The sequence below is a fragment of the Dicentrarchus labrax genome, unplaced genomic scaffold, assembly GCF_905237075.1.
Source record: "Dicentrarchus labrax unplaced genomic scaffold, dlabrax2021, whole genome shotgun sequence".
NCBI lineage: Eukaryota > Metazoa > Chordata > Actinopteri > Moronidae > Dicentrarchus > Dicentrarchus labrax.
In genome coordinates, this window is record NW_026136713.1 from 20535158 (window position 1) to 20555151 (window position 19994).

A 19994-nucleotide genomic window follows, 5' to 3' on the forward strand; every position below is an offset into this window, starting at 1 on the left:
CTGAAGAAAGTGGAATATCTAGCAGCTAAAGCAGCAGCTATTTGTTCTGGTGGAGACCAAACCATAGCTAAAAGGAGATTGAATATAGAGGGCTGCAGGGACAACACATCTTTGTAGGCCAGCCCGGAAGTTAACATCGTCCTGGTTCCTTTGACAAAAAGCCAATTGTTGAAGAAAAAGTTGGATTGTTGAAGAAAATAAACTGTGGCGAACAAACATTTATGACACTAACATGTTTTGTTTAGCAAGATAACCACTTTGGACTCATTCTTGAAGCACGCTATTGATCTTCAATTCATTAGGCGGACAACAGGACTCCAATGGGATGATGCTGTTGCTCTGTGTCTGCTGGATGTGTGAACAGGCAACCAAATTCAACCGGTGAAGTGATGCAAGACCAGGAGTAATCTGTACCAGTAGAGGCTGTGCTGTTGGACAAACTGAAGGCAGGACAAAGACTACTACTTATGACAGAGTACGAGGAAATATTTCAGGCAAGATATACGGAAGACATGCATGTTTGTGTATTTCCAACATCTACTCAGAGAAAAGTATGATTAAAGACATTTTAAGATCAATAAATCAACACTATCCGTCACAGGGACAATAAATACACCCTACAGCAAGGATTTATTTGCAATTTTTAATACTTTTTCTTTAATGGTTACACAGATCCTTGAGTCGAGTAACAGAAAGCAGAAGATCCAACTCCAACAACCTTGACAATGTTCAAAAACAGGTAAAGAGATTTTTGTTCAGAAAACCTTTAATCGTTAATAGAATTAGTAGTATGACATATTTCAATAAATATTTAGATATATACAGATACAGCAGAAACGGTACATTCTTTTTTTCTCTTCAAATTGCTTCACATTTTTTTGTACAAGCCAAAATATCTGCCATTGTATTTATATTCATGCAAAATATTGTTTCTCAGATTAATGAAAAATAAAAAGGATTTGCTGAACTTTTCATATTTTTTTTTTGTTCATCCTGCTTTGATGTGCACTCTCGGATTATAAGCATCGTAATGAGCACTGTAATTTTTGCAAATCAAACGGGTGCACTTTGTGCCAATACACAATAGAAGCAAGTAAAGCAAAATTAAGGCCATTCCAACTTGTGCAAAGGAAATAAATAAATAAATAAATATTATAATCATATTATTAATAATGTTTCCTTTAGTTCACAGCAGTTCAGAAGACATTGTATTTTCCTTCTCCCCTCAGAGCATCAGATTGTACAATACATACAATAAAATACAAGAGAATCAAACAAAACCCCAAAAACCATTAGAATCATTAATCATTGACAAATCAAACCATGCTACTTTAAAATCCAGTTGAGAACCTAAGGATTTATAAACTTCCAAAAACAGATCCGTCATTGTTCAGTCCGTATGCATCACATCGCACCGTAATGCAATATAAACCCATTATCTATCTCATGTTATGAACCCCTCCCTCCCCCAACCCATACAGTATAACAATGATTAATACAATGATGTGAGGCCTATGACAAAGCTCTAAAATGACTATGATACACACAACACCCACGCCTGAGGAAAGGGTATGAATCATGTAAAATGGTAGTTGAATGAATGCGTGATATGCTTGTAGGTCCTCGTTTTTTAGTTGCATATTCAACCCCCATATGGCACGAGAAGATATGTATGTACGCTCTAGAAAATGGACGACTGCTGTTGGCAAAGAGGCTGGTGGACAGAAGTGCTTCTGACTTATTCCAGACGCGACGTCTATGGCACGGAAGAAAAAAGTGAATCATAGTGAATCATACACGAATTAGGCCGACCCCGCTGACGTTTCCCAGTCGGGTTCAGGCCATGATCAGAGAGGAGGCGGTGCTACAGACAGAGAAAAATATCCTTAATGTAGCACTGAAGGGACTCTAGATGGCGCTGTTTTACATCTGCAATTCCAAAGTCAACAAAATCTATATTTCTTGTTCAACATCCATTTATTTTGGCACTTTGTAAACACTGTCATTCCTTACTCTTTAACACCCAAAAGCTGCCTCTTGGTAAAATTAAGGTTTCATTATTTTAGATCTATTACTTGTAGACACAATATAACAAGGTTGTTAAACCTTCGTAGGTTCGTGTAACACAAATTCCGAACACTTTTGTGCTACATTCAGTAAATAAAACTGCCTCGACTTCAACAAAGAGCAACAAAAAGCATAAAGACTTCACTGAATAGCATGTTTGTTTGCTTTTTAACTGGCTAAGTACCTTTAATGTTTTGCTACATTGCTTCTATGTCAGATAGTTTAGCATCAGCTCTGAGCTGCTTTTTGTTCGGGCTTCAGCTGTGGTGCTAGCATGAAAGAAAGACTGCGTAGGAAGGGTAATTTAGCCCGACAAAGAAATGCTATCTGGAAGTTGCGCACACATTTCCTATCAAGCAAGCTAAAGAGCACGTTTGCTAGCTTTTTGACTAGCTAAGTACTACGCCTACTTCCTCTCTGTTGTGCTACATTGTTTCTACGTTTGTAAGTGAAGGAGTTGATGTTACCAGCAAGCTATAGTTAGTGTTAGCTCTCTGCGGCATTTTGGAAAACTGAGGGCTTTATCTTGGAACTTAATATGATAAAAAAGATCATTTTTGGTTCTTGTTTTGACTCCATTAAGTTACTTCAGAAACAATGCCATCTAGAGTTGCTTTGGGACAAGTCGGTACGCAGCTATCTAATTAGTTTTAACTAACTGGCTAACCTTCAGTCTTCTGAAGAGATAACGATAAAAATGAAATTACCACGAGAAGTTAGAGATTCTTCTCTCACTACAGGCTTAACTCATTTCTAAAACCGATGATTCGCTGTAAATTTAGCAATAAACATCTGCTGTGATAATATCATTGAAAAATTAAACTAAACCATCCTTGGTGATCATGGCCTTAAAAAGTTTTCCATCACTTTATGTATCACTGGGAAGGATTTACTAAATTAAATGCATAGTTTTTGGGATGAAGCAAATGCTATGGCACTTCAACTTTAAAGTTAAAACGTGTAGGAATGTGAACAGAAGAATGTAAGTGCGTGGCGTAGCCCTTCGGATCAGTCTTACACACATTTTGAAATAACTCTTGAAAAGTAGTTTTAAATTTACGATGGAATGAAACAAATGGAAAACATCTGCTGACACACTGCAAGAATGATCTCTAAACAGGAGTCAAAAAAGTCTCAATGTGGAATTTTACTTGTAAAACATGTTTTACAAGGAAAAATAGTGTAGGCTTAATGGAGATGGGGTGTAAGGGAGAGTTAGGTGACCTATCAAATAAAAAAAGCTTTCTTTAAAAATGAAGCAAAACAAGAATGCTGGGGGGAAAATGCAGAAATGTTTCATATCAAAATATGCCTATATATATATATATATATTATAATTTTATTTGTATATCTGAAGTTAATCTGGCAAACCCAATACTGCAACTGGCAATCACATTAAAAAGACAAACCGAATATAATATCACATCCTGCAACAAATCTTCAGCAACAGCAGCAAAAGGCAATGACAACTACATCAAATGTGAGAAACAAAAAAAATACATAATCTTTGGTTTTGCTTCAAAACCAAGTTGGACAAGGGCTTAAAACATTTTGAAAATGGTAATTTCGTTGCGATCAGGAGTTAATTTAGACTGAACCACATTTTCCCTGCATGTGACGCTCAGGGATGAAAATAAAACACTCTGCTGGACTTTTATTGTGAAGTTAAATATGTTTTAATTAGCCGTCCTCATCCAGGAAACACAGTAACAGGATTAACGTTTATTTGTTCGGAAGTAGCATTTGCCTGAAGTGTGAAACTTCACAATAAAAGTCCAGTCAATTATTTTATTTTAAACTTTTAACTGACTCTCCACAGACAGGATGGTTCACCAAACACCGTATGATGAAGGAAGAGTTGAACATTTTGGAAATTATAATTATTCTCTTTCTTTCAAAAAGTTAAATTAGAAGATTGATACCACTCTCACGTGTGCATTAAGTACGTAGCTGGAGCTGGGAGGCTATTATCCTAGCTTAGCATAAAGGCTGGAAACAGCTAGCCTGGGTCTTTCCAAGTTTCACACATATGCCTACTGACAACTCAACCAACAGCCCATTAATTAACACGTTATACGTACATTTTTCTAAAAGTACACAAACCAAATTAAAAACCCGAAGTGCCCCTCGCCTGTCTCATGCTAAGCTAGGCTAATCACCTCCCAGCTTCAGCTCTGCAGTTAACTCACAAAATGGTATCCATCTTTTCATCTATCGTAAAGAAAGCAAAAGAGAACATTACCCAAAATGTTGAGCTAACCCTTTAAGAGTATGGTGCGAAGAGTTGTTGGTGACACTGTGGCAGAAAATACTGTACGTCACTGAAACACTGAGCACACTGTCTAAATGGCAGAGTGGAAAAATGCAATGAGAATACCCTAAATCTTAAAGTCAGTATGAAACTAAGTATGTGTTGTTCATTTTAAGTTTTGTTTTGCTTTGCTACAAAATTGGAAAACGTCTCGTTCACCCCTTTTGCATTAAAACTTCTCTGTAAATTTTCTGTTGTTTGTGAAAGAAGCACTTTGGGATTTTGAGTAAACGATGCAGACGTGACAAGATGACAGAAGACCTGTATCCACTAGAATTTCTGCACTTTCTTTCCAAGTTCTGACGGGCTCAGAGGTTTGGCTCAATCTGTTTGCTGATGATTTCTACTATAAAACATGTTTTCTCCGTACAGTAATCTGCATGCATTGGGCGAAAGTCCCTGCACAGGTTGCAGCTTCATCACCGTGTTTCATCACTTTATCTTCTCCATTCCTCCGTATTAACCAATGAGCTTGTTCAGCAGTTAGCAGTGCAATGAAACAGCCCACAAAACGGTGGTGTTTTTGAGATGGAGCTGCTAAAAGGAAGGAGAAATCATAATTGCATATATGCTGATCATTGCATAGAGAAGCCTGGCGCAAAGTAAAAGAGAAACAAGTCATCAGATGAATCATCATATAAGCCAATTGACCTGTTATCTGATCAAATCCCATCCAACATGACTATGGCAAAATAAATCCTGCTGTTTCGTCGCATGTGCGTGATTATGCCGCTTTTCACAAATGATGACGTTTGCAGCTACAGTTGGTGCATGTGAATGAGATGGAAATACAGTTAATTAAGGTATAACAGGTGCTATAATCTGTATAATTTACTACATATGTTCTCTCAGCTGGGGAAGGGTGGGGTGTCACATTAAGGCGGGGTCAAAGCAAGGAAGCACAAATAAGATGTAAACGTATCTGTGGTTCAGTCCCAATGAACACGACGAGGAGAGCAAACGAAGATCTGCATTTTACTCTGTCCAGGATCGATTCGCTCTTTTTCCAGTCGATGAAAACAAACCAATACCTCAAGGATTAAAAAACCCAGAAGAAGCCCGCGAGGAGACGTCAACGGTCGCGACGACTGACCATCCTCCATCCTAAAAGATCGGAGCTGCAGAGCGCTGCACAGCCACAAGCGACATGTTATACTTGGCACATAAATTAAACCCAAAAAACAACAAATGCAATATGAAATCAATTAACGACAGGTAGAGGAACACGTTGACCACAGATAAATGAGATATTTTGTCTCATAATCTTCAGCACTGCTTGTCCAGTGTTGCTTTATTTTCTTTTCTTTTTTTTGTTTCTTTTTGTCCACTCGTATGATTGACAGCGGCAGCAGCAAACCTCAAGTGTCTCTGCAGTTCAAGGTTTCGTGGTGTTGGCGGCAGGGCGGGGAGGAAAAGCGTTGAGGAGTGCTTGCAATACACGTTTGAAGCAAATCTAGATATATAGAATGCGTGATCCTTGCATCGCTTTATTTAATGGAAGCACCGATCCGCCTTCCTTCCTTTTTTTTGGGTGAAAAATCCCTCATTTCCAGATGCCCACCTTTGGAAATAAAGTTCTTTTTTCCCCATTTATGATAGATATATGAGTATATTACACTGCTGTATGCTTCTCGCACATCCCCCACCCCCTCCCGGTATCGCTTTTCATATAGAATTATATATCTGTCTTCACACAAAAAAACCTAAAATCAAATACAAGACCGTTTACAAGACTCTCTCGTCGTCTTCTTTCTTCCCATTCCGTCCACTCCCACACAGTTCGTTGGGTGTGCCTGCAAAAGTCTGAGTTTACTTTTTCATGTTTCATTAATATATTGCCACATTCATATATCATGCATTTTACTGCATTGCTATTGCACTGGTCCGGAATATTCAGGAGGTGTAAAGAGACGGGGTAGGGGTGGGATTCTGGGCAGGGGAGGAGAATAAGGGGAAAAGAAAGCAATAAATATCTCAAATGATGTCTAGTAGGTGTCGGGTTGGGTTGAGAGGGGGTGACTGCCACAAAAAGCAACTTATCCTCGACCAAAAGAGGAAGAGGATGAAGGAAGAGGACGAGGAAAGGAGGCATGGTTGGCGTGAAAAAAGGGGCAATGATATCTCCTAATGAAGTCATCTCTCTCTGTTTCCTTCTCTCTTTTTGTTTCTCTGCATTCTCCTCTTCGCACTGTTCTCGCCCTCCTCCTCCTCCTCCGCCTCTCGACTACTGCTTGTGGACGTCCTCGCTGCGGATGATCTTGTAAGTGATCCAGTAGAAAATGTTAAAAATGAGGAAGACGAGCGGGAAGGCCACGCGGGACACTGTGTCGATGCGTTTGGCCCGGCCGATGAACAGCTTCTTCATCTCCTCAATGCTCTTCTCGGGCGCGGCCGAGGCCGGGGCGTTGTTGTTGTTGCCCTTGATGGCCATGCCGTCTTTGGCCTGCAGGCAGGCGGGGCCCATGCCGTAGCCGGGGAAGCTGAAGCGCCCCTCACCTGTCTCATCCTCCTGCAACACAGGCCAAGACTCAGGCTGTTAGGAACCAGAGAAAGACGTTACTGTTGGAGGTGTGTGTGTTTGTGAATGAGTGTGTGTGTGAATGGAAGTGTGAGGGTGTTGGAGGTATAAGTACACGCAGCTGTTGGAGTAGTGTGCACCAGAGGTCAGTTCAATTTCAGTTCAGTTAATCACAAAGAGATTCAGACATGAAAAGCAAATATTCCAGATGACGTGCAGTGAAGATGAAAAGTGAGAAAGGAAGTCGTTTCATTCATTTTAGGCTGAATTTGTGTTCATATTCCCTGTTTTCAAGTCTCGCTCGCTGCATCCTGATATACCATTATACTTAATTTCCTTTAGCTTTAATGCCACTAATTAGTTTGGATTCCTTTAAATTACAACAACACTAGCTGGTGATGCCACAGGTAGCATGGCATAAAAGATAAGACCTTAAAGCCAACAGAAGTCTCACCTAATTCTTTAACTTCAAGTCTCACTGGGAGCAGTATTTATAAGTCCTGGCCCTGTTTAGCCTACACATGTTGACTCTTGCCTTAATGCTAAAAATAGACTTAAGACATTTTGATTCCCCTACAAGGAACTTTCCTTTTTTCCTGATTCTGGCGGTCAAAAGGACAAAAGCGGTATTATTTCTGCCACCTCGTATCATTGATTTCAAGGAGAATCTGCAGTTATGATGGAGCTAAGCCAGACCTGCTGTTATTTAATACAATTAAATGTAAATTGCAACAGATCATGTTACTGCCTAACTAAAAGTCAGATCTGTTAGCTAAAGTCAGCTAAACTGTAATAACCAGGTACTCAAGCAGACATTTGGGCTGAGTAGATCATGGATCTCTAAATAAAGGAAGTGACTGAAAAACTTAAAACACCTTTATCTGCACTTTTCTTTTACATGCAAACCACAATTTGAATACTGGAGAAAATGCATGGAAACACATCAGTGTTGAAAACAATATAGTGATGTAAATAACTTGTTAATTTCTCTAAAGAAGGAGAGAAAAAACAAAAGTTTTCATGAAAGCTGATAATTTCTCTTCATTCAGAAAAACAAAACAAAAAATGCAGGCATATTATCTGACATTAGTACTTAAAGATTGACATCGTGACATTTACAGTACTGCTGTTCAACACAGAGAGCACAGTTTTCCAATGGTCAGTAGTGGCTGATTGGTAGTCGGTTCATTAGATTTGTCCGCGTGTAATGAACAAACTTTGAGCTGATTCGCTTTAGGTCGTCACCCGGTCACCAAAAGACTCAGAAGAGGAATGGAAAAGGTTGACATTCCATCCATCCATTCTTTACGTCACCCACTTACATCTGCAGGGAATTTAGAGTCACCAATTAACTTGCAGACACGAGGAGAACATGTGAACTCCCCCAGAAAGACAGTGGATTCATAAATTATGAGCCGAACATTGATCACTCAGCCGCTATCTCCCCTTTGTAAAAGTCATCAATACGGGGCTGAGGCTGAACACCGAGTGTGTTTATCTCACCCGTCAAGGAGAGCGAGGGGTTGAGTTGGGGTGTTTGAATGGATCGGATTGATTGACGTGCGCTGTACTCAAGGTTATGGCGTGTGCGCCGCGTTCTCACCCAAGCACGGTGTGATATTGAAAATCCTATCTGCACCGTCACCCTGCCTTTTCATTACAGGAGACACAATGGCTTCCTTATCTGGTTCAGAGACTCCAACACAAACACTGCGATGGGCTGAGAGACACTGAGGGTGTGAGTGTGTGTGCGATAACTAAACTAGGAAAATAACAGGCGCTCCAAAGTGCCCTTCAAAGTTAAAACAACAGCCATGAAATTAAAAATTAGCAGACAAAAAGCCCTCCGATGATTAGGAGTCATCTCTGTTTGGATTCACATTTTTTGATAAAAGACGATGTCAAAACATTCACGCTTGAATGCGACTTGCGTTCCCCGTGGGCCACAGTGGGAAGCTGTGTGGCAGCCTATCAGCAGGGAATCTTTTCCGGTGAATTCTGGGTAAAAATAAGCATTTTGTGATCAGAAAAACAAGCGGGAACGCAGCCTGAAGCAGGAGGAAGTGTTGGCAGCAGGAGAACTTAACGACTGACGCAAAACCTCTGCAGCAACAACAAATCAACCAGCCAGGGAAAGAAGGCGGCTCAACTCTCTGCTGTTAGACCAGCCTCTGGCTTCCAGCACTGATGGGAGAGAGGCAAAAGAAATAGTCAGTGAACTAATAACTGCCAATATCCATTGATAAAATTGAATAAAAGAGGAGAAAAATGCCCCTAAGAATCAGATGAAATGGGGCAAAAGCAGGCAAAATGTGTTACCTTTGTGTGTGTGTGTGCTGGTATGTATAGCATTCATATGTGTGCATGTATGTCAGAGTGTGTATCTATAGATATGTGTATATGTGTTAGACCACCAGGTAGCGATCCATTTTTAGCGGCCCATGTCCCCGTTCTGTCCTTGTGTCCACACCAACCCATCTATTACCGTTAATACATGTGCACACACAAACACACACACACACACACACACACACCACACAGAGGGTGTCTACACATTAGCCACGATGCTAGCCGACCTCTGCCCGTCCTTCAGTGACGCTGCTAAACTATTACAGATGCTCTGCTTTATTCTCCCTGCCATGTGATTAATGTGGAGGGCGGAGGAACGTGAGGAGGAGGCGCAATGAGGAGCACAATGGAGGGTGGAGGAGGCGTGATGAGGAAAAGAAAGAGATGAGGATGGAGGTGAACAATATGGGAGGAAGGAGGAAGCTGTGCAGCCTGACAGACGCTGTTCAGGGCAAAAAAAAAAAACCCTTTGATGTCAGAAGACCGCCGACTGAAACCAAACCTCCGCCCTTGGATTGCCCAGGTGATTCATTACATTCAGGCCTAATTAGAAATTTACTCCATTAACGCAGCAAGGACTGGGCCTGTAGTCCATGGATGGATGGATGGATGGATGGATGGATGGATGAGTGGAGGGAAGGACAGAGGAGATAAACAGTGGGGGTGAATGAAGCTTTGCCCTTTGGGTTGGACAAGGGAGGCAATTTATGGCCTCACTTTAGGATGCAGCTCACTCCTCTCTCCCTCTTTTCTTTCCCTGTTGTTCTTCTTCCCTCCATCCACTCTCTATCATCCTGCTCCTGCATTTGCAAACCTTATGGCCCTCTCTACAGTGATTAACTCGCAGGTCTTTAAAAAAAAAAAAAGAAGATATCACTGAATGAAACAACACACACACTCTTCTGTTTTCACCTGTGATAGAGTCAGGCAACGGCTATATGGCAACGTAACAACAGTGAATCATCTTTATATTTATGTTGACGTCTTGCAGCCGGTGCACTTTGATCAAAGTCACACTCGTTATATTGGTATTCAGACACTTATCAGTCTGCATGTATTCTATAACCTGTGACAACAAATACTTCCTGTTTACATGCTATAAAGTCCTAAACAACATGCTTCAGCAAGGACTCAGCCTTGGTACATGTGGTGCCAGCTCTACCAGGGGAGCTACCAGGGCACCCCATATATATATATATATATATATATATATATAATATTTAATACTACTATTGATTTATGAGTGCATTTAGAGTCAAAATCCACCATTACAATATTTTTTTCAATATATTTTTTGTGTTTGGAACTTAATTTGGTGCTGAACGGGTTAAAATAATTTAAATTAAAAGAAGTGTAAATAAATACAACTTACTACTCACTTCATACATCAGATAAAGTGCCTGGAGTGATTGAAGAAAAAGGAGTAGTGCACAAAAGAAAGAATAAAAGGAGAGAGAAAGAGCAAAACATGGAGGGAAATCATATGAAAGAGAAAAAGGAGACAAAGGGATGGAAAAATGGAACAAGACAGGAAGTCAAAAAAGGAGAGACAAAGCTGAAAATCCAGACAGAAAGAGAGAGTAAGACTGGAAAAGAGAAAAAATAGGATAGAAGAAAGAATGTGTGAGAAAAACTGTCTGAAAAAGGAGCCAGGATGATGGAGGGAGGAAAAGAGATGGAAGAAAGGGAAAAAAGAAGGGAGAAAGAGAGCAAGAGGACCTCTTAGCCCGCTCATCCATCATGCTTTCCTCTCCCGATTGAAGCATTTATATCTCTGCCTCTGCTGATGTGATTAATCGAGCAGATTAGCAGGAAGCAGGAAGCAAACTGCGTCAGGCCTGTTATCCTCCGCCATCTCCTCTGCAAATATTACCCTCGGATACTTGTTTTAGAGACCCGCATTTACATAAAACACGATTCGGAAAGGTGTCAGCCCCAACCAACGCCAGCATCAGTCTCTCCTGAAGGAGGCCGGAGGAGGAATTCCTCGGCTTGCGTTCCGCTTTATGATTTCCCCCCAGAAGCAATTCCAGCCGAGCAGTGGGAAAGGAAATATATTATAAATTTGCCTTTGCTGATCCATTTTCTGGTGAATTCATCTCAAACCGCCCTCCACCCTTCCCCCCTGTTCTCCCCTCTGCCTCTCTCCTCGATTAAGGCCATTTGAGGCTTTTTAGGACGTTTCGGTATCAATATGTCAGCGGTGAGTGGATTCTGTGGAGCTGAGAGGAATGTCTGAGTAGATGTGAGTTTAAAAAATAGAGAATTTTAAAACCAGATAATTAATATGTGATTTAAAATTGGGTTAGATTGATATCAGCTGGGATGGACTACACTTTACACTCAAAGATTATGTCTTGCGCCCATCCCGAGTGACCACTTGTGATTGGATTTTGCATTCCAGTTGGGTTTCGACTTTATCTGTGAGATAAACTGTGACTGGTGCTGAGATGAAATACATACATGTGCTCGGTCAACCAGTGAAGAGGACAGAGGAGGTCCCTCATCTTGTGTATGGCAGAAGAAAATCAACTGTAACCGGGTGTTAAAACGCTGTGCACATGAAAAGTAGGTGGCTCGGTTAGAAAAACATTCTGTGTTCACACTACATTGGCATCAAAATGAGCATCATCTGGCAATGCTCCAGAAAGCAGATATTTAATCACATGACACCTTAAATTACATTACATTAAAGCCGGCAGAGGATTCACTGGCATCAGTTTAGATTTATGCTAAGCTTTTGTTTGGCTCACATGACATACAATTCATCTACTTGCTAACTAGTCTACAGTAGGTTTTAAAAGTTCTCAAATGTTTTTGGCCATTGCTGTAGAGAAACCGGTTTTTCTCCGAATACAAAGACAGAAAACACAAATATTATGTTTCAGCTTCTCAGACAGATTACTGTAAAACGTCAGCCTGAGGAAGCATCATGCTACCAATGATTCAGCATATATTCTGGAGACGAGACTAGGGTCTATTTGTTGATCATTTCTATGCCATTTGAATCCACTGCTTTTACATAGCCGTGTGCAGCTGGGTAGAAAGGTAGAGATGTTGCAGCTATGTGTCATTAACCTTTGCCTGGAAAACACTGTATCACTGTCAAGTCTTTAAAACTAAAATCCGTCTTATCCTTCAGATATCAATAATCGTTTTTTTTTTTCTCAGATGTGTTTTATTCTCCATGCAGAGATCCACCCATCCATCCCTGCTTTTCTCTCTCTCTCTCTCTCTCTCTCTCTCTCTCTCCCATTTGTTTCCACTGGATTTCCTGGTTGCATTAAAGCATGGTGTGTTAATGTCTCTTGTTCATCAAGCTGCTGACCTGGAATGATTATCCACATGATCTGCTCCACTGTTCCTTTCTCTCTCTTTCCGCTTTCTCTTTTACTTGCAGCATTTGATCTCAATAACATTTAAGGAAGGCCACAACACCTTTTGCTTCATGCATTAAATCCGATGTTTAAATGTCAGCTAGGGTTCACTTCAGCTTAATGAAGGGTTAAATTGAGCCTTTGATGTTGAATGGGAATAATAAAAACAAAGTATTGGTGCTGGGCCTTTCACAGAAAACATAGCTTTAATTATTAGTTTCTAATTTCCTGTTGATATAAATAATACTACAATCAATAAGCATGCTGATATTCTGTTTTTTTACTATCAAAAAATCCCATTAAAAGACCAAAATTGAATTTATTTAAATAGGAGGAAATCTGTTGGGGACTATTTTCAGCTGTGGATTAATACATTTACATTTGGTGCTCTAGTGAGGATTTGGGCCAGCAGGACGGTTGACTGAGCCAAAATAAACCGCACTGTGTGTGTGTTCATGGCAGTGAAGGAACATGTCACCCAGTGCAACAGTGTGACTCACTGATGTGTTTTTAATCGTTTTTGGAGAACAATGGAGCTCTGTGGCACAGAGGAAGAGGATGTATCACACAATACTTGTTACTCGATACATTCGTTGGTGGCTTTGGTCTTTTTATGGGATTTTTTTAACATATATCCACCTCCAAATGCACAAGAGATTTACTAAAATGCACGTTTATGTGACTGTTATGACACAAGTCTGTCTGATTGCATTTTTATATGAGATATTGCATGTATAACATCTCACCAAATGTATCATATTTAATATGTCTTTGCTGAGTAAAACAACCTCTAATAACTTTCTAACCTCTAACTCAGTGGTTCCCAACCTGGGGGTCGCGAGGCCTTCATGATGTTAAGGCGTTTTAGAAAATTCAAAAAAATCTACACAGAAGGCCTGTATCTCAACATTTGGTTCATTTAGGTAAAGAAATGTTAATGTAAAGCAAATTAAATTGTCTAATAGAATAATAGCCCAGGGCCAGGGACAAGAAAACACTACATTTGTCAAAAAGAAGCCTATTAAGTCTGTATGCTTGTTAAAATTGTAAAAATACATAAAACCAAAAAAAGTGAATACTAGTATTATCTAGCACTTCGCTTTTAAGTTTTATGAACAGTTTTTATCATCTGCATCAGGAAAAGCTTTTACAGTTTATTATAGTCCTGTTTTGTGTTAATGTGATGTTGCACCTCCAACATCAAGGGCAAAAGCTGAAGTTACAGTATCATTAAGACCTTGAGTCCAAAAGGTCAACCTTTTTAGTCTTGTAAAAACACGGAGAGCCTGATGAGAATTTGTGTTTCAACTAATCCGGTGGCTTTTAAGAGCATAATGAGAGCAAGAGGTCAAAGAATTTCCTCGGCCAACGTCTAACCACATAAATATGGATATTAGCATAAAGATCTGCAAGGTAATTTGTGCCAGTGAGTTATATTCGAGGCAGAAGCGTCATCAGTACAAATACAGAGTACTGGATGAAAACATGCTTCCACTCTTGTCAATTACTCTAATCGCTTCTTCTTCTAATCAGGAAACAGTGAGTGTAGCACGACACTTCAGTCGACCTGTCAATCTGAAGGTTGAGTTCAGCCGGCGGAGATCACTGATCGCTCTCCCTGCTCTTCTTCAGGCCTCTTAATCCCCACGCTCTCTTATCTGCCTTTGTTCCCAAAGCTGCCGAACAGCCTGTGAGATCAAGGCATTTAGAGCAAACCAGCATGTAGAGCTTCCCCCCCGCCAAAAACGCCTAATCACAGCTAACGAGCTGATTATGGCCGATCAATCAGAAAGTCGGTTTCCCTAACAAGGCGCAAACAGCGGGATGGCAGGATGCATGTAGTCACAGGAGGGGGGCCGTGCCCCTCTGGCCACATCTCCAAATGTACATTTATTTTCCCAGAAGGCCGAGTGTGCCAAAAACAGAGCCAGCTGCAGGGGAGGAAGCATCTCAAGGCTCCACGGTCGATCTCATTTCTTTCCTCATGTTGTTGAGGTGAAAGAGAAGTGGAAAAGGACAGTCGTCAGGCTTTAGTAGCTTTCTACCTCGAGGCTATATGAAACATGGTTTAATGTACCTTTTTTTTTTTTACTGTGATACAGGGCGGGATTTATAATGTAGGACAGTTATTTTTGATGCATCTGACAGAAGTCATCGCTCTCCAGAACGGATAATTCCTCACGAATGATTTATTTTAATGAAAGCTTGTCTCAATCTAAAAATACTAATTTGCATTCTGCGCCCTGAACTTCAGAAACGGCAATGCACTGAAGACAGTCCTGATTGAAATGGAGGCGAGAGGCACTAATGTTCGACTTCCCTTTGATTTCTAAAGGGGCTCTCTCTTTTTCAGTCTGGAGAGCTTGTCTGTGTTAAACAAGCGAGCTGCTGCCAGGCGGGCCTATCCTTCAAGGATGAGTGGCGCTATTGATCTGATCCCTCTGCAGTTGTTTCACTCCCCCAGCAGGGGGGGATGTCACTCTGCCTCGCCGCTCGGAGGAGCCGGCTCTGCCTCTCTCTCCCTCTCACAGGACTGCGGTGCAGTATCCATCTATTTGATGCCCTCTCGCTCTGTCTTTCTAATTAGACAGCCTTCTGAAGCAGGTAGCCTCAGTCCGATTGCTCCCGCTCTTTCTCTCTCTGTCTCGTTCTCTCCGGACTATCAGTGTCACTAACGAATCAATAAAGCATCAGGGTAGAAACCACAGAAATCAGCACAACTGGGAGTACCACAACTACTGCTGCTGCAGCGACCTGCACTGCAACACCGACTCCAGCTCCGACACAGAAAGACGAGCCAAAGTGCAGCACTGTTTTCATGTCAGAGCAGCAGTGCTGTAGTACAGCTAATTCTGAATTACATATCAGCAAATTTCAGACTAGCCATCAGACCGATCAGACACTTTCCGGCTGTGCTGACAATTCCCTGAAAAAGCTCGACTATTGCTTCATCATAGAACTAGTTGGCCTCCTTCAACTTTCCTTTCTTCCTTGCTCCATATATATGTGCCCTCGCTGCTTCAAAGAACCCTTTTAAAGCAGCTCACATACATCGTAACAGTTGCATAAAAGCCATAAAACCCTCGAGGACATTCTTCACTCAGATTATAGAGACTTCCAACTGTACTCAGCTGCACCTCATAGCTACTCATCACTGTTGTGGCCACAATCACAGTAAACAAATCCCTCCAGTTAAGTATCGTTCTAATCCAATTTATCCTACCATCCTAACGCAATTACCATACGAAATTGAAGATGTGTGCTAACCATGCTGGTAATTCCCATACGCCAGGATTGTGCTGTACAGCATGTCCCCTGCTAATGCCAACACTGATTGTTAGGTTTCTCCTGTTTGTGTTTTCCTTTCTTGTTGAGGAAAACTTTTCAGACAGCACACATGCATTTGTAATCTGTCCATAATAAGACATAATCCCCTTGAGAAGTGTCACTGATGGATTTGTAATGGCAGTAAACAGGCATTCAGGGTATTATTGCTGTAATAAAATGCATTCCTAACACTTGTCATATATTCTGGTTCTGCAATCCAAATGACTTCTTCAGCAATATAGTAGCTGCACTTGACAAGATAGTGGCCATGGCAAATAAAATACGGTTGATTTGGTCGTCACAATCCCTCTCCGGCTTCGAAAACTGCTTGAAGACCTACCTCTCCTGAGACTTACTCACCTAATATGCTCTTTCTCTCTTAAAAAAAAGTCATTTGTCGGGCACTTATGTCTTCTTTGATGCACCTGCAGCCTTGTGGCACTTGTATCAGGTGGAAAATGGAACTGAATGTTGACGCACTCATGCTCAAAGGCTTATCCTTGATCTACTGTTGTACCTCATTTGTACGTTGCTCGTGTCTGCCACATGAATAAATGTAATATAAATGTAAAAGATATGATTAGAGTTAGGCGACACTCGGTTATGGTTAGGCAAAGATTATGGCTATGTAAAGGACACATTACTTCTTGCTTTGACATTGAGCGTTAACCTTCATAAGACCACGCAAGAATCCATCTTTCTAGGCTTCAATTTCGGTTTGTGGCCCAACTACAGTTTTACCGAACCAATCAGTGGGACGCAGCGAGAAGGCACAGTTTCCTAAAGAACAATGGCGGCTGATAGAGGTTAGCGTAGATCCGGCTAGCATCAGTTATATCAGAACTGGAGAGTATTCACTGAAAGAAGAGCAAAGAACAGCACTGAAGGTTTTTCTCGTTTTCGGTCTTCTACTGACCGGCTTCAGTAAGAGTTTGACTACCTTATGCGGTTCGTTGATCTGATTGATTGAAGCTGGCTCTTGATAAACGGTGACAGACAGATGGTTCATTCAATCGCCTGCCGAATATTCTTTGAAAGTACCCACCCTTTTTTCCAATGATGGCTTCCCACATGAGTCTGTGTAATAAACCATTTGGCGCAGTCTTGTTACTGACCGTTGGCATTGGATGTAAATTGTACAGTTGGGTACATTGGTTTTTACTGGACAATAAAATATGTCATGTTACAGTTTCTCGCGTTCCACATTTTTGCTGCCTCCACTGTCGTCCTCTCCACCTTTTCCTTTCCTTTGAAAGAGATATGAGCAGGCAGTGGACAGCAGCACCGCGGCTGCCTCTGTGGGGTAGTTTACATGTGCCACAGGCCAGCAGTGGCAGTTTCCTCTGCAGCGAGCTGAAACCTGACTGATAGCCCTCTCAGAGCCTAATGGAGGGCTGTGGATCACATTAGGCTCACATTAGAAGGACTGGCCAGAGAGGTTAATTAAGAACGTGCGACGCCCAAGGACTGCCTCTCTGTCTCTCTCACTGTGTGTCAGTGGGGTTTCACCACTGCTGGATTTATTTCACAGCAGAGCAGCTGGGATTAATTGTGATGATCTCATTGGGGGTGCTCATACTTTTATAATGAATTTTATTCTTTATATCTTCTAGTTTGTTTTTTATTGTTCTTGAAATAAAGTAAAAAGACCAGAGGAGCTGAATTTAAAACTGCTTTACACTTTTGAATGATTCGGTACGCATTATGCAACCCTCTTGGCAAAATCCTGTTTCAAATGCAAATACCTCCAATTCCTCTCTGTTTTCTTAGTGTCCTTAGAAGTCCTTTTAGTTCTGGCGAGATTTCTACTCGAAAACAGAAAAGCACTTTAATATTTTGTATCCGTCAAGTAGAGAAAGTACATTTAAGTAAAAAACTTAAGCACAGTTTTGAGGTTCTTGTGTTTTGTTTGAGTACTTCCACTTTAGGCTACTTTATACTTCCAATCCATTTCTTTTCAGAGGGAAATATTGGATTTATTTTACTTAATGTCATTTATTTGACAGTGGATTTTTCAGATTAAGATTTTTTTCATACAAAACACATGATGAGATTTTAAAATATTTTGTATTATTACAGATTAAACTACACAACTGTCCATTAAGTAATTAAATGATCTCCACCTACATAGTGAGTATTGTTACTTTTCATACTTCAAGTACAATTTTCTTATAATACTTCTGTACTTTTAACATTTTTACTTATAATTAAATATTTTTACATTGTAGTATTTGATACCTTGTTTTAAAAGTTCTGATTTATTGTTATTGTGGGTATTTTTCTTTACTTGTTTAACTGTAAATCAGATCAAATTAAGGTTAAATGATCTTATGAATTACTCTCTTATGCATTTAAAGTAATAGTTCAGTCTCTGTGCTATAAGCTAAGCGTGATGCTTGATTTATGCATTCTGCATGTACACTTTTATGGAAATTAGTAGTTAATGTGTAACCATGGATTTCTAAAAATGTTTCTATAAGTGGAATGTTGTAATCTTTGTGTAGTAATAATGTCTTTGATTCCTTTAACTACCCTCTATTTATCCTATTCTTGTCTCTATCTTACTCTCCTGCTGAGAAGCGTAATCTGTTTTCATTAAATTTTCATACAATATCAGGCGATGTTTCCGCTTTCAGTAACATCTTTGTCATTTGGTTGATGCTTTCATCAAACTGCCTGACAGTACTAAGTACGGTACATTTATTTTTTAACATGTTTGCTTCTGGTGTGAAAGGGCATTAAGTGCGTATTCACATACATTTGCTTTTTGCTGCATGTTATGGATAGAAAATCCCTAATAAATAAATCACACAGTGTGAAAAATAGACTGTGCAGTCACCTGAATTTACCTCGAGACTAAAAAAAACCATCAGACACATGTAATGAACAAAATCAAACATATAACACAGCTCAGCTTTAGCCGTACATACGCCTTCTGCTGCACAACATAACATAGAAAATCTCTCTGTTAAAAACAAATCATGTTACGTAAGAGTCTGCGAACCCTGAATTCACTTATTTTTGTGATATGAGCTGAAAAAACACATATAGATAAGTATTCCTCAATAACAGTAATGCTGTCAGCTGTGAACGTCTGTAAGATTTTGACCTCAACTGAACAGACGAGATCCTTCATTAACAAAACTCACATTACGTAACAGACCCATAGCCTAAATTCACCTCCAGCTTTCGTCATATGAGCAGAAATAAACTGTGTAACAGAAGAAAAAAAAAACTATGCAAAAGGTTTGGTGTGCCAGATGTGGGTCAACCCTGAGCCCGCGGTCCTCTCGCTCTCTCCTCCTGCTGTTGGGGGTGAGAGAGGGTTGAGAGACATAGAGAGAGGTGTACAAACAGAGCGAGCGAGCAAGGCGGTCAGGGTAGTGTGATTCACCTGAAAGTGCAGCGGCAGCTGGACCGCTAATCTATCTCTTCACCTACCATCACAGCTCAGGGGATTGGGGATTACAACAATAGGATTTAGGATTTATAGTTTTTTATTCTTACATATATTTTTTTTTACCACAAACACACTCAACTTCATGACTTTCTTTCCCTTTCACACTTCACTGAACTTGATGTTAAACTCTCCTAAATTTAGGGTGCGTTCACAAACAGCATGTTATGATTTGTTCATCTAAACTTCCCATTTTCCTCCTTTAATTTGGATTTGTCCAAGTGAGAATGATGCTATTTGAAATTTAATTTGGTAGCTTTATTGTCCCGTGTCTAAGATTTAGTGGCATGTAGCAGTTTCATATTGCCCTTCCCTACGGATAAACTATGGAGGCCGTACGGACCCGTCTTCTATCTCTAAAGTAACAAAGACTTAATGATTCTTATTTTCAGGTGATTCATTATACACTAATTAAAACATAGCAATGGGCATCATTTCCATTCCTGCCAGTAGATCTTCCTAAATGTTACACACTGGACCTCTAAGCTTGCGAAGGCTGACACATAAAAAAAATAATTTCTCTTGAAACTGAAGTGCTTATTGGACCTATTGACTAAAACACAATGTTTTTATTTAGCAAGTGATTAT

The 19994-nt window shown here is 40.4% G+C and overlaps 1 protein-coding gene across 5 annotated transcripts in view; it reads right to left on the reverse strand.

Annotated features, from left to right (window-relative positions):
* Positions 1 to 629: 629 nt before the first annotated feature.
* The window catches only part of glra1 (glycine receptor, alpha 1), a 111911-nt gene continuing 92546 nt past the window's right edge, over positions 630 to 19994 (reverse strand). For 3 of the 5 annotated variants that reach the window (XM_051420702.1, XM_051420700.1, XM_051420698.1), the window contains one exon: positions 630 to 6911. In XM_051420702.1, the coding sequence (XP_051276662.1) occupies positions 6603 to 6911 (309 nt within the window). In that variant the 3' untranslated portion in view covers positions 630 to 6602. The remainder of the gene's footprint in view (positions 6912 to 19994) is intronic. The other 2 variants (XM_051420703.1, XM_051420701.1) reach the window with 1 other exon arrangement.